The sequence below is a fragment of the Impatiens glandulifera genome, chromosome 4 (genome assembly GCF_907164915.1).
Source record: "Impatiens glandulifera chromosome 4, dImpGla2.1, whole genome shotgun sequence".
NCBI classification, from domain to species: Eukaryota; Viridiplantae; Streptophyta; class Magnoliopsida; order Ericales; family Balsaminaceae; genus Impatiens; species Impatiens glandulifera.
Genome location: NC_061865.1, coordinates 9,398,130 through 9,411,453, shown reverse-complemented (window position 1 = coordinate 9,411,453; position 13,324 = coordinate 9,398,130). Strand labels below are relative to the sequence as shown.

Here is a 13,324-nt window from a genome sequence, read left to right as displayed (position 1 = left end):
ATTTCAAATTCTATTTCAGGCTTTCTTTCTATTGCTGTCATTTTCTATCTTTTTTACTTCTTGAATTGATAGTCTTGGATTCACAACAAAGCTTACAACTAAGAGATGATAGAATTGAATAGACATAAGAGGATAGAATTGAATAGACATAACCATACTGCAAGAATTCTATAAACTTAAGTGGATGCAAACCTATAAATTTGATACTCTAAATAAGTCTTTTAAAATTCTACTACAACTAGAAGAGACAATAATTACTTTTATCACTACCCAAACCAGCCATATTACTTCATCCTTGCTAGTTTATAAAATGCATCCAAAAGTTAGGGTAGCTTAGATTTCATCAAAAGGCTACAAAATACACATCAATATAAGATAACAAAAAGTACTAGTTTAATTTTCTGGCTAGAATATCAGCTTGTAGTCTTGTAAAATATTCTCGTTGAACAACATTCTCCATCTTGCTTACATCAATCATCATAGTAGCAATATTTGATTTTTCTTGATCAGCGTCCATTTTAGCCTTTTGTATCTTTAAGTGTTGTTTGGCAATTTCCACTTTGATTTCTTCATTCTTTATTTTTTCCTCTGTCCATTTGATAATAGCATTATCAAATTCAGATATATCAGCAGATTTACCTTTACCTCTTTTAGCTTCTTTCTTTGCTTTCTTTTGTCCCATTGGTCTCTCCAAATCAATAAAATCATTACTAGTATTCTCTTCATCATCGCAATTAATTGTGTCACCTGAAGATACTTTTCTTTTGTTGGTCCTTGTCGCATGTATTCGATCCACTTAGCATTAAATCTCAACTTATTCCAGTAGTTTTCTAATCGAAATGAAGTTTTTTGGATCTCATGGTAGATCTTTTTAGCATCTTGAAGCTGAAAGATAAAAGAACACGATTCAAATAGATAAATAGAAATAATTTATACATTTTGTTGGAATTTTTAAACTAATTCTATAAATTCCATTAATGAATGGAAATTAGAATATGGATAATAAAATCAAATCAAATTCACATGAAATTCAAACGTGAATTAAAGGGTGAAATTTGATCCAAATGTATAATTTAAATTAATTGATCTAAAATGCCTTGATGAACAATTAACAAAATGTTGTTAATTTGTAGTGTAACTTACATGAGTTTGTTATTATTATTATTATTATTATTTGTTATGATAATTTATATTATTATTAACAAATTGGAAAACCATGTAATGTTAGTATTGAATTGTAAATGCCTTAATTGTTTTGGCAAACAATTACTTTATAATAAAGAGAAAAACGTTAAGGTAATGAAGAGGCAGACAATGCCAACCGTTGGATCAAATGATGATTTTATTTAATGGTTTAACTTTCAACAATATAAGACCTCTCATCTCTAATAAAAAACAACTTCTTCATTTTCATTCTTTCTCACTCTAGAATTCCAAAAGTCTTCTTCTTGTTTTGTGAGTGTTCTTCGAGTTCTTCGCTCGATATTTTCCATTGAAATCCGGTGATAGTTCAGGTACTTTATCAAACTCGTTGTGTAGTGATTCCGGTGCTGAATCACTACTAGATTCGTTGTACCCTGGGAGACAGCCATCTGTGATAAGCTCTAGCACACGGGGAGACGGTAGAACTGTTTTAAGGGAAATGTGTCTAACGCATGCCTCGAATCAACCATCAAATACGGTGATATTGTTCTTCGTATATCTTATTTTATTTTTATTTATTTGTAACATCGTATGTATATATATTTTTCTGTTATTCAAGACAAGATATCTAACAATCTCTCTAACAATAAATTATCTTTTTAATGTATGATAAGTATAACAAAAGAAATTTTTAAAAGAATTATGTGACAATTTCTTGATTAGAAAATCATTAATTTAAATCATACAAATGTGTGTGTTTTAAAAGGATACCAACACGAATGTGGGGGCAAATATTGTTATTGATTATAACACAAAAATAATTGTGTATATTATGATAAATGTAAAAATAATTTGTTGTTAGAGAAATGTGTTCTTTATAAAACATAAAGTTGCGCAACTTTATAAAAAGAAATAAAATAACAAGAAAATGTCTTGTTTATATTTGCTGAGTTGGTGTTCAAATCGATATTTTTAGATTTGAGGATTTTGAAATTAAGAAACGTGTCATATTTTGACATTATTTTCATAAACTTTGAAGAACCAATGTCTTCAAAAGGATTTTATGAAATAAATGAAAATGAAAGTTTATAAAGTTTTGATATGACTTATAACAAATTTTATAATAATGATATGAAAATTTGATCATACTTTTATTAAAAAGTGGATGTGACAATTATATATATCATGAAGACAATGAAAATTATTTCATTACGTGTCTTTTGTACGATATTTTTATCGTTGAAAATTACGATAAAAATGATTAAATACATAAAGGATATGAATTGCACTAAACGAAATATCATGTTGTTATCAAATGATATATTAATATTATTAAATGAAAGACTTTACGTCTTAAAGTGAATATGTTTACACTTAGAAGTGCAATCTACGTATGGAAATCTTCTAAGAAACTTATGATGGATAGATTAAACGTTATAATCTATATTTTTGACTTATGTCAAAAAATAAAATATTTTTATGTAAAATATATAATTGTTTACACGAAGGCAGAATAGTTCAAAGACATTTTGTCTACTAGTTAGCCAAGTAAACAATATTTTCATAAAAAATTAAATGATAAGCATGTACGAATGACTATGCTTCTTATTAGAAGATGTTCCAAGGTTAACTAAGAATGTACCAACATAAATTTCTAATTATTGTGATAGTAATTGAAAATTGGACAAGCTTAGAGTCAGTGACAAGTCTAGACATACACGTCTTAGACATAATGTCATTAGACTATACTCTCTAATGGAGTTATCAAATTTGACTATGTAAGTTAAAGATAACATTGTGGATCCACTAATCAGATTATTGAATATAGAGATAGTTTGAAGTCTTTTGAGACATTAGCCTACTATAAGTTGGTATGAAGGAAAACCCAACCTATGCAGACTGGAGATCCCAAGAACTAGGTTCAATGAGACAACCTAATTGTACTAACTTGGAAATTTATTGTTGAGGATTAATCCTATAATGAAACAATATATATTTTGACGAGGATAAGCATATCGCTTTTAATGATTTTTTGTGAACAAAGAGATCACCTATGTGAGGGAGAAGTGGAGCCGCTTTGAAGGAATTGCACGGCTCAATTCTAGACCCTCTCACAGAACCAGGCGCGTGTTCCATGGCCAAAACGGACACAACCATGAGAGCTTGACATGTATCAGGGAGAATTCTATGTGAAAGTGTGTAATCGTTTACACAAAAGGCAGAATAGTTCAAGGACATCGAGTCTACTAATCAGCTAATAAAGTTATATGCTTTCACAAGGGAAGGTTCAAAGGGTTACACCTACCTATCCTATGTAGAATTCAACTGTTGAACCTTTCACCGGGTTAATCTTTCAATTTCCATTAATGTGGGGGATTGTTGGAATTTTTAAACTAATTCTATAAATTCCATTAATGAATGGAAATTAGAATATGGATAATAAAATCAAATCAAATTCACATGAAATTCAAACGTGAATTAAAGGGTGAAATTTGATCCAAATGTATAATTTAAATCAATTAATTTAAATTAATTGATCTAAAATGCCTTGATGACCAATTAACCAAATGTTGTTAATTTGTAGTGTAACTTACATGAGTTTGTTATTATTATTATTATTATTTGTTATGATAATTTATATTATTATTAACAAATTGGAAAACCATGTAATGTTAGTATTGAATTGTAAATGCCTTAATTGTTTTGGCAAACAATTACTCTATAATAAAGAGAAAAACGTTAAGGTAATGAAGAGGCAGACAATGCCAACCGTTGGATCAAATGATGATTTTATTTAATGGTTTAACTTTCAACAATATAAGACCTCTCATCTCTAATCAAAAACAACTTCTTCATTTTCATTCTTTCTCACTCTAGAATTCCAAAAGTCTTCTTCTTGTTTTGTGAGTGTTCTTCGAGTTCTTCGCTCGATATTTTCCATTGAAACCCGGTGATAGTTCAGGTACTTTATCAAACTCGTTGTGTAGTGATTCCGGTGCTGAATCACTACTAGATTCGTTGTACCCTGGGAGACAGCCATCTGTGATAAGCTCTAGCACACGGGGAGACGGTGGAACTGTTTTAAGGGAAATGTGTCTAACACATGCCTCGAATCAACCATCAAATACGGTGATATTGTTCTTCGTATATCTTATTTTATTTTTATTTATTTGTAACATCGTATGTATATATATTTTTCTGTTATTCAAGACAAGATATCTAACACATTTAAAGAGCTAAGAATATTTCATGAACTGCCAAAATTATATACCACGTCTATGCCGGTATCACCAGATTTACGGAGACTTCCTTCTCGTTGTGTGTAATAGCCGTAAAACTTGTTTACAGCTTGTTGGATTGTACTCCATCGATTTGTAAGAGATTTGTCTGTCCGTGGCCCATACTTTGTATTTTCTATGGCTGCCTTATAATATGACCCTACTTTTCTCCAATATTGAATATTTGTTTGATCTGTCCCAATAATTGGATCAATACTTGTGTTAAGCCAAGCTGAAACCAACACAAGGTCCTCCTCCGGAGAAAAGTTTTTAGTTCGAATGGATTTTTTGCAAGGATCATCCGTCTCTAACTCTTTCAACTCAATAGAGATAATTTGACTATATGATGGCATAAGTTGAAAGTAATGATCATCACTAATCTGGGATTGGTAGGGTTCACCATACACTTCACCATATAGTCTTTTTGTCATATTTATAATTGGGGAAATACCATAAATATTGTTATTCATACCTAAATGTCAAAAGTAAATGATTTCAAAAAGGAAATCAAACATTTTATAAATATTTAGAATCCAATTTTAAGTTAAACACAATAATATTAACAAAACTCATGAATTAACAAAACTCATGAATCTTCTTGTTTGTAAACCATTCTAGTACACTATGACACAAACAGGTGGTCAAACACAACAATCTCAAAAATACTCAATAATCTTTTTCTTCTTAATCGTTCTAGAACTATGAGAGATGAATCAAATTAAACAGATAAAATAAAAGTGAATGAAACAGAGAACAACGCAAACAATAACAATAATAAATTAAGAGTATAAGAAAAATTGTTAGAGAAAGGAAGATGAAATATTACGATGATGGGAGATGAATCAACAGGGAGATAAAATATTACCTGTGAGAGAACGGGAGATGAATTAATTTTTTGAGAGATAATGTTAAACATTAGTTATTGAGAGTTAATGTTGATGGCATTTTAGCGGGAGAAGGAACTCATTTGGCGGGATAGGAAGAGATGAAAGAGAAATAATAATATTTTATGTCTTGCCGATGCTACAGTATAAATTAAATATGGAGAAAGACTGTTCATCATCTCCAAAATGATTTGAGGATACAGAACCTGATAAAGTCTAAATTCATTCATTTGTTGGTATTCTATCTTTATTTTAAAGATAGTGAATGATATACAGAATCTGGTACAACTGCCCTTACTCATACTAAAATACCATTTATTTTAAATTATTATTTTTTATTTTATTTATATATATCAACACTCTTTAAATCTTTAAAAAAAATCATCACCTTCTGTAAAATTATAACCATTTAACAATCATTATTTTTTTTTATTTTAAAAAAAAACCTAAGTCTAAGATTTTTATTTTAATCTATAAAAAATCAAATTTTCAATTAATAATTTATCACCAATCATATTACTCATTTTATTAACAAAAATACTAAAATACCATGTATTTTAAATTATTATTTTTTATTTTATTTATATATATCAATATCTTTTAATTTTTTTACTAAAAATAATTATTATCTCTTCAAAATAATCACCCATCATTTAATTTTTCTCTTTCTTAATTTTTAAAAAAATCCACTACTAAATCAGGCCTGAGATTTAATGATACATGTCTAAGAATAAAACTTAAAATTGGAGTGCATCTTAGTAACGTTCTATCAAACCTTTCAATTTGATAGTATGTACGGTGAACATTTGGTGAATTAATCCGAAATTTGATTCGAATCTAAAATACTAGATCAGGATTGAGATCGAATTAAGTTCGAATTGAATTAGGATTATTTAAATAATTCAAACTATTTAAATAAAAATTAATTTTTAAATTAATTTTTTTTAGATTACATTTGACCTCAATATAATATTTTTTATTAATTTATTTCTGCATCATTTAGTCAAGAAGAAGATTTTTTTATTCCGATTTAAATTATAAATAAACTAAATTAATTATAACATTAAAAATTTAATATATTTTTTATAATTAAACATATTAAACATCAAATAATAAAATAAATTAAGTAATTAGATTTTTTTATTCAAGATAGGAGTATTTGATGTACTAATCTAAACCTGTTTGGATTAAATTCGGATTGAATTTGAATAATTCAATTAATTTAAAATTATTGAATAATTTCAAGTTGATATTTACAAATATATAAATATTTTTTAGTTTAGATTGTCCAAAACATATTCAATCCAATCCATATACGACCTGTATTGGTTTTACTCGTTTGTTCACCCCTACTAAATATGTGTAAGATTAAGCCTCTAATAGAGAAGTTAACTTCGTGTTTTATTTTTTCATTTAACATGTATTTGACTCATTTAACACATTTTTATTCGTTTAACACGTTTTTCACATTTTTGACATTTTTAATATGTTTTCACACGTTTAACACGTTTTTGACAAGTTTAACATGTTTTTGGCACGTTTAACACATTTTTGACACGTTGAACACGTTTTCTCATATTTTTGGCATGTTTAACACGTTTTTAACACGTTTAACACGTTTTGACACGTTTTTTCACATTTTCGACACGTTTAACACATTTGACACATTTTTGGCACGTTTAACACGTCTTGACACGTTTAACATGTTTTTCACATTTTTGACATGTTTCGCACGTTTTTCACGTTTTTGGCACGTTTTGACACGTTTAATATGTTTTCCACATTTTTGACACATTTAACACGTTTTCACATTTTCGACACGTTTAATACGTTTTTCACATTATTGACACGTTTCACACGTTTTTCACATTTTTGGCACGTTTAACACGTTTTGACACGTTTAACACGTTTAACACGTTTTGACACGTTTAACACGTTTTGATATGTTTAACACGTTTTCCACATTTTGAGACGTTTAACACGTTTTTCATGTTTTCGATACGTTTAATACATTTTCGACACGTTTAATACGTTTTTCACACATTTAACACGTTTAACACATTTGACACGTTGGACACTATTTTCATGTTTTGACATATTTAACATGTTTTTAACACGTTTGACACATTTTTCACGATTACGACACATTTAACACATTTTGACACATTTTTCACATTTTTGGCACATTTAACACGTTTTGACATGTTTAACATGTTTTTCACGTTTTTCACATTATTAACACGTTTAACACGTTTGTAACATGTTTAACACGTTTGTAACATGTTTAACATGTTTTTCACGTTTTTGGCACGTTTAAGACGTTTTGACACGTTCTCCACGTTTTTGGCACGATTAACACTTCTTCCACGTTTTTGGCACATTTTGATATGTTTAACACGTTTTTGACACGTTTAACATGTTTTTCAAAATTTTGACACGTTTAATACGTTTTCACACGTTTGATGTCAAACATGTGAAAAACATATTAAACATGTCAAAAATGCAAAAACGTGTTAAACGTGACAAAAACGTGTTAACGTGCAAAAAAATATGTTAAACATGTCAAAAATATGTAAGTGTGTAAAACGTGTTAAAATGTCAAAAACGTGTTAAACGTGCCAAAAACGTGAAAAACGTGTTAAACATGTTACAGACGTATTAAACATGTTACAAACATGTTAAACGTGTTAAGAATGTGAAAAACATGTTAATCATGTCAAAAACGTATTAAACGTACCAAAATATGAAAAACGTGTTAATGTGTGAAAAAACGTGTTAAACATGCCAAAAACATGACAAATATGTTAAATGTGTGAAACACATGTTAAACGTGTGAAAACGTGTTATAATGTTAAAAATGTGTTAAACGTGTCAAAAACGTGATAACCGTGTTACACTTTTCAAAAACGTGTTAACGTGTTAGTTATGTTAAAAACGTGTTAAACACGCCAAAAATGTAAAAAAAAACGTGTTAAACTTGTCAAAAACGCGTTAAACGTATTGAACATATCAAAAACGTGTTAAACGTGACAAAAACGTATTATTAGTATGAAAACGTGTTAAACGTGCAAAAAACGTAAAAACGTGCCGAAAACGTAAAAACGTGTTAAACGTGTAAAAATATGTTTTAAGTGTGAAAACGTGTTAAAAATATTTAAAATGTGTTAAACGTGTGAAAACGTGTTAAAATGTCAAAAATGTGTTAAACGTGCCAAAAATGTGAAAATCGTATTAAACTTATCAAAAACGTGTTAAATATGTTTAAAACGTGCCAAAAACGTGAAAATCGTGTTAAACTTATCAAAAACGTGTTAACGTGTTATATATGTTAAAAACGTGTTTAACGTGCCAAAAACGTAAAAAATGTGTTAAACTTGTCAAAAATGCGTTAAGCGTATTAAATATGTCAAAAACGTGTTCAACGTGACAAAAACGTGAAAAACGTGTTTTTAGTATGAAAATGTGTTAAACATGTCAAAAATGTGTTAAACGTGTCAAAAACGTGTCAAAAATGTGAAAACGTGTTCAATGTGTGAAAAACGTGTTAAACGTGCCAAAAACATGAAAATCGTGTTAACCTTATCAAAAACGTGTTAAATATGTTTAAAACGTGTTAAACGTGCCAAAAAAATGTAAAAATCGTGTTAAACTTATCAAAAACGTGTTAATTATGTTAAAAACGTGTTAAACGTGCCAAAAACGTAAAAAAACGTGTTAAACTTGTCAAAAACGCGTTAAATGTATTAAACATGTTAAAAATGTGTTCAACGTGACAAAAACGTGAAAAACGTGTTATTAGTGTGAAAATGTGTTAAACGTGTCAAAAACGTGAAAACGTGTCAAAATGTGAAAATGTGTTAAACGTGTGAAAAACATATGAAAAACATAAGTGAAACGTGTTAAAAATATTAAAAACGTGTTAAATTTGTGAAAAACGTGTTAAACGTATGAAAAATATATTAAACATGTCAAAAACGTGTTTGACTTAAAGTTTGAAGATTATTAGTTTATATTGGATTAATAATAGAGAATTAAACTAAATTTATATAATTTGGGTAATTTGGGTAACCCTAACCCAACCCATATTAACCAACCCAAATTAATATTTTGGATTTGGGTTTGGGTTAGGGTTGGGTTTGGGTAAACTCAAATTATGCTCACCCCTAGTTTCATACCTATTTTCCATCTAAATCAAAGACAGAACACAAACGGCAAACCTTGCATCACCTTCATATTCATAATGGACCTTCCTTGGTTTCCTTTTACTAAGTTTATTTTGAGCAGACACAAATGAGTAACCTAAACACAATCCTCGCTCATTTGTTGTCGCTTTGTGATTGTAACTCTATCATCATTCTATCCTCTTCTGTTGAAAACTTAACCCCACTACACAACACACCATTCTAACATCATAATCATGAACTGTTCTAACATCATAATCATAACCATTCTAGTCTTTATTATTGAGCACACATTAGGTTAAATACTTAAACTAATCTAACCAGGACAAATGGTTTCTAACTTTTCAGTTAGCAAAATTTGAATTTCAATCATAGAGCTCAAAATAGTCCCATTAAATATAGGACCCTTCAACGTAAATAAATTAGAGAAAGACAGAAAAAATCAAAAATTGTCAATACTGATCAAATATAACGAATTTACAAAATGCAAAGAATATCAACCAAAATTCTACTTATATTCAATTTCAAAGATATGTTCAATTTAACACAACTATGTTGCAAACTTGCAATTCCATTCAAAGAAAAATGAACTCACAACATCATTAGATTCTTCTTCATCGTCAATATTCTTCTTGCAAATAATAAACTGACCATAAGCTTTCAATTCAAGCTATTTCAGACAGTTGATTTCTCGATTGATCGGTTCGATTTCGATCCGGTTCTGGGCGTTTCAATCGGTTAACTTACAAGACTAGCTGTAATTAGGATAATTAGGAGTCGAATTAGGTCAACCCGTTAAAAGCCCAGGATCGCAAGCAGACCATTAAATCCAAAAGGCCTTTGGACTTCTTTGTATTTGGACTTTTCAAATTAATATATATATATATATATATATATTGGCTATAGGTGTAAACGAGCCGAGTCGAGCTCGAAATAGCCCTGACTCGAGTTCGGCTCAACTCATTTTTTATTGGCTCGGCTCGAGCTCGATCGAGCTTTCAATATTAAGCTCAAACTTGGCTCGATCAAATAACCATAAGCTCGAGTTCGGCTCAAAAGGCTCGTAAAGCTCGAATTTAAATATATTTATATATATTAATTTCTTATATTAAAAAAAACATAATAGAAGTCGAGATTCCATTCATCGGACCGTACAACACTCTACATAATATTTTTGTTTTACGCCAACTTTTCCTCAACCAAGACTTGGTTCACGTAAGAATGGACGTATTAGCAGGGACGGACCCAGGATTCGGTGGTGAGGTGGGCTTAAAATTTTTTTAGGGTGGGCTAAAGTAAAAAACGAGAAAATTTTGGATAAAACGAGTAAATAAAGGTAAGTTTTACCATTTTTTTAATAATTAAATAAATAAAATAGTGAATTCTTTTAAATTTTATTAAAAAATATATGGGGTAATGTCCCATTTTAACCGTAAAAAAAATTCGGGGGGTGGGCTTCAGCCCACTCGAGTCCCTACATAGATTCGTCCATGCATATTAGTTCGCGTAAAAACACACATAGAATACCTAAGGAGGTTTTTCATGTTCAAGCAAGTTTGATGGCTCAAATGACCGCACAAATAGTAACATTGTCTTCGAATGTCGAAAATAGCCTCAGAAAAGGAGACTCTTATCATGAACCCATTCCGTCAATCCCTTCTACACAAGCCATACATAAACATCTAGTACCTTCTAACATGATGTCTATGTACGTAGATTCCAATATTGAAAAGTATCAACCAACTTCGCAATAAGTATAGCCCAAAGAAATGGGAGGAACTTGCGGTAAAGAAAATAATCCACAATATGTTGATACTTTCATTGGCCCAATACCGACTACTTGGGTCAACGAATATACGAAAATGTACGACATAAAGATATCGCAACTGGAAGCCCTAACTTCAAAAGTTCAAGAGCAATATGAAAAAATGACTAAGGGCAAAGGAACAAGAGTCCACGACACGTAAAAGGCCTGACTAATAGCCATCGAGAATGCTCCAATTCCCCGCGACTTAAAAATGTCATCACTCGATAAATTCAACGAAAAATGGACCCTCAAGTGTACATGAAAATGTACGTAGGTACCCTTGGTTACCTACAACTCAAAAGGGAAACCATGCGTCAAATGCTTCCGAGATACCTCACCGATTCGGCTCTTCGTTGGTACCACCAACATGATATAGCCAGGATCGAAATCTTCGATAAAATCGCTGAAGCATTCATTGATAGGTTTGCTATGTACATCACATTAGAGAAATCTGAAAGGAAGCTGAAAGGCGTTAAGCAAATGCACGATGAGAAATTCTCAACGTTCATCATAAGATGGAAAGACATCGCTTCGGATATTGATGCACTCCGGTGTGAGGCGAAGCAAATTCAAATGGTCAAGGAAAGTATCAATCGGGCATATAGTGTTGGAATGACCGATAAGAAGTACAAAACCTTAGAAAATCTAATGATAGCTGAAATCGAAATGGATCAGGCTATGGACAAAGAAGATCCTCCTTGTGAAACCCAAAACAAACATGACAAGAAAACGAAAGTCGATACCCATTACGTGTTTGATATTTACATTGTAGAGGTGGCTAACAAAGAGCCTAGTCCAATACGTCAAGATTGAGGCATGAAAAGCCTAGTTAGACATACGACAAAATCCTTCAAACACATGTAAAAAAATCTTTAGACATATGACAAACCTCGTCGGGAATATGATGATTTAGGAATGATAGTGGAACAAGCATTTAAAAGACTAGTCGAAAAAAGATAATCGAGTTAAAAGATCTAATAGTTGATAAACCAATAATGGGTAGGTGGACAAACTTGTTTTGTAAGTACTGCCAATGCAAAAGACATGACACTAATCATTATTTCACCCTAAATGGCAAGATTCAAGACCTGGTTGACAAACAGTCATTGAGAAACCCTAAGACGAAACATAACCCATTGCTAAAACACGAGTAAGGGGCACGACACTCGACGAAATGATGCCTTGATAAAGAAAAAAGGGAAACTAAACATCTCACATTGTTTAAAAGATGTAAATTAAAGTCTTTATCGATTCCTTTGTAAAAATCATTGTTTTTATGTTCCACTAGACAAAATTATGTACCGATTTGATTATTCTGTAATGGAAGATATGTAGGTAACATGTTCTTAGATTCAGTCAAATGTTTATAAGAAAGAACAAGACTTTGACCACTTTTATTAGAAATAAAATAATAAAAATAAGGACTTTAGAAAACAAGTAAGAGTAGAGTGAAGATCATTATTTTAAAATAATCGTCTCAAAAAGAAACTAGATCGTTTCACTATAATTCGATTAAGCGACATCGAATTTAATTCTTTTATGTGTTTGAAGAATATGGAAAAAATTTAATTCTGGAAGAATTTTTTAAAAAAAAAAAAATTCATATATCTTATTTGATATATATATATATATATGAATTTGTAACCATAAAAATCAACTTGTTAATAAATACCTTTCCAAAAACACTTGTTTGTAAAAAATACAAATAATAACATTTGGTTCTCATTTTTAAATATTAAGGTCTTCTATTGCAAATAAGTAAAACCAAAACTTTTTATCCTATTTATATTAAATTTAGATTTAAATTTATTTAATTTGTAATTGATAAACATTATATTGATTAATAAGGACTTAATTAAGTATTATTTTGATAATTTAGTTTATTATTTTTTTGTCTCATAACTTAATATATATTTTTATTATATATATTACATTTCTTGAAATTATTATTATTATATAATATATATACACATATAAATAGAAATAATTAAAAATAAATAAATTAATATATGTTATTTTTGTATATATATA

The 13,324-nt window shown here is 29.7% G+C and overlaps 1 protein-coding gene across 1 annotated transcript; it reads right to left on the bottom strand.

The window, feature by feature from the left end:
• Positions 1–333: 333 nt before the first annotated feature.
• LOC124934666 (glutathione S-transferase T3-like) lies at positions 334–4,852 on the bottom strand. Its single transcript, XM_047475185.1, has 4 exons — positions 4,415–4,852; positions 748–885; positions 470–688; positions 334–351 (listed from the first exon to the last, which is right to left on the bottom strand). Exons 1-4 carry the CDS (start codon positions 4,850–4,852, stop codon positions 334–336), a joined length of 813 nt encoding a protein of 270 aa, XP_047331141.1.
• Between the last annotated feature and the right edge of the window lie 8,472 nt (positions 4,853–13,324).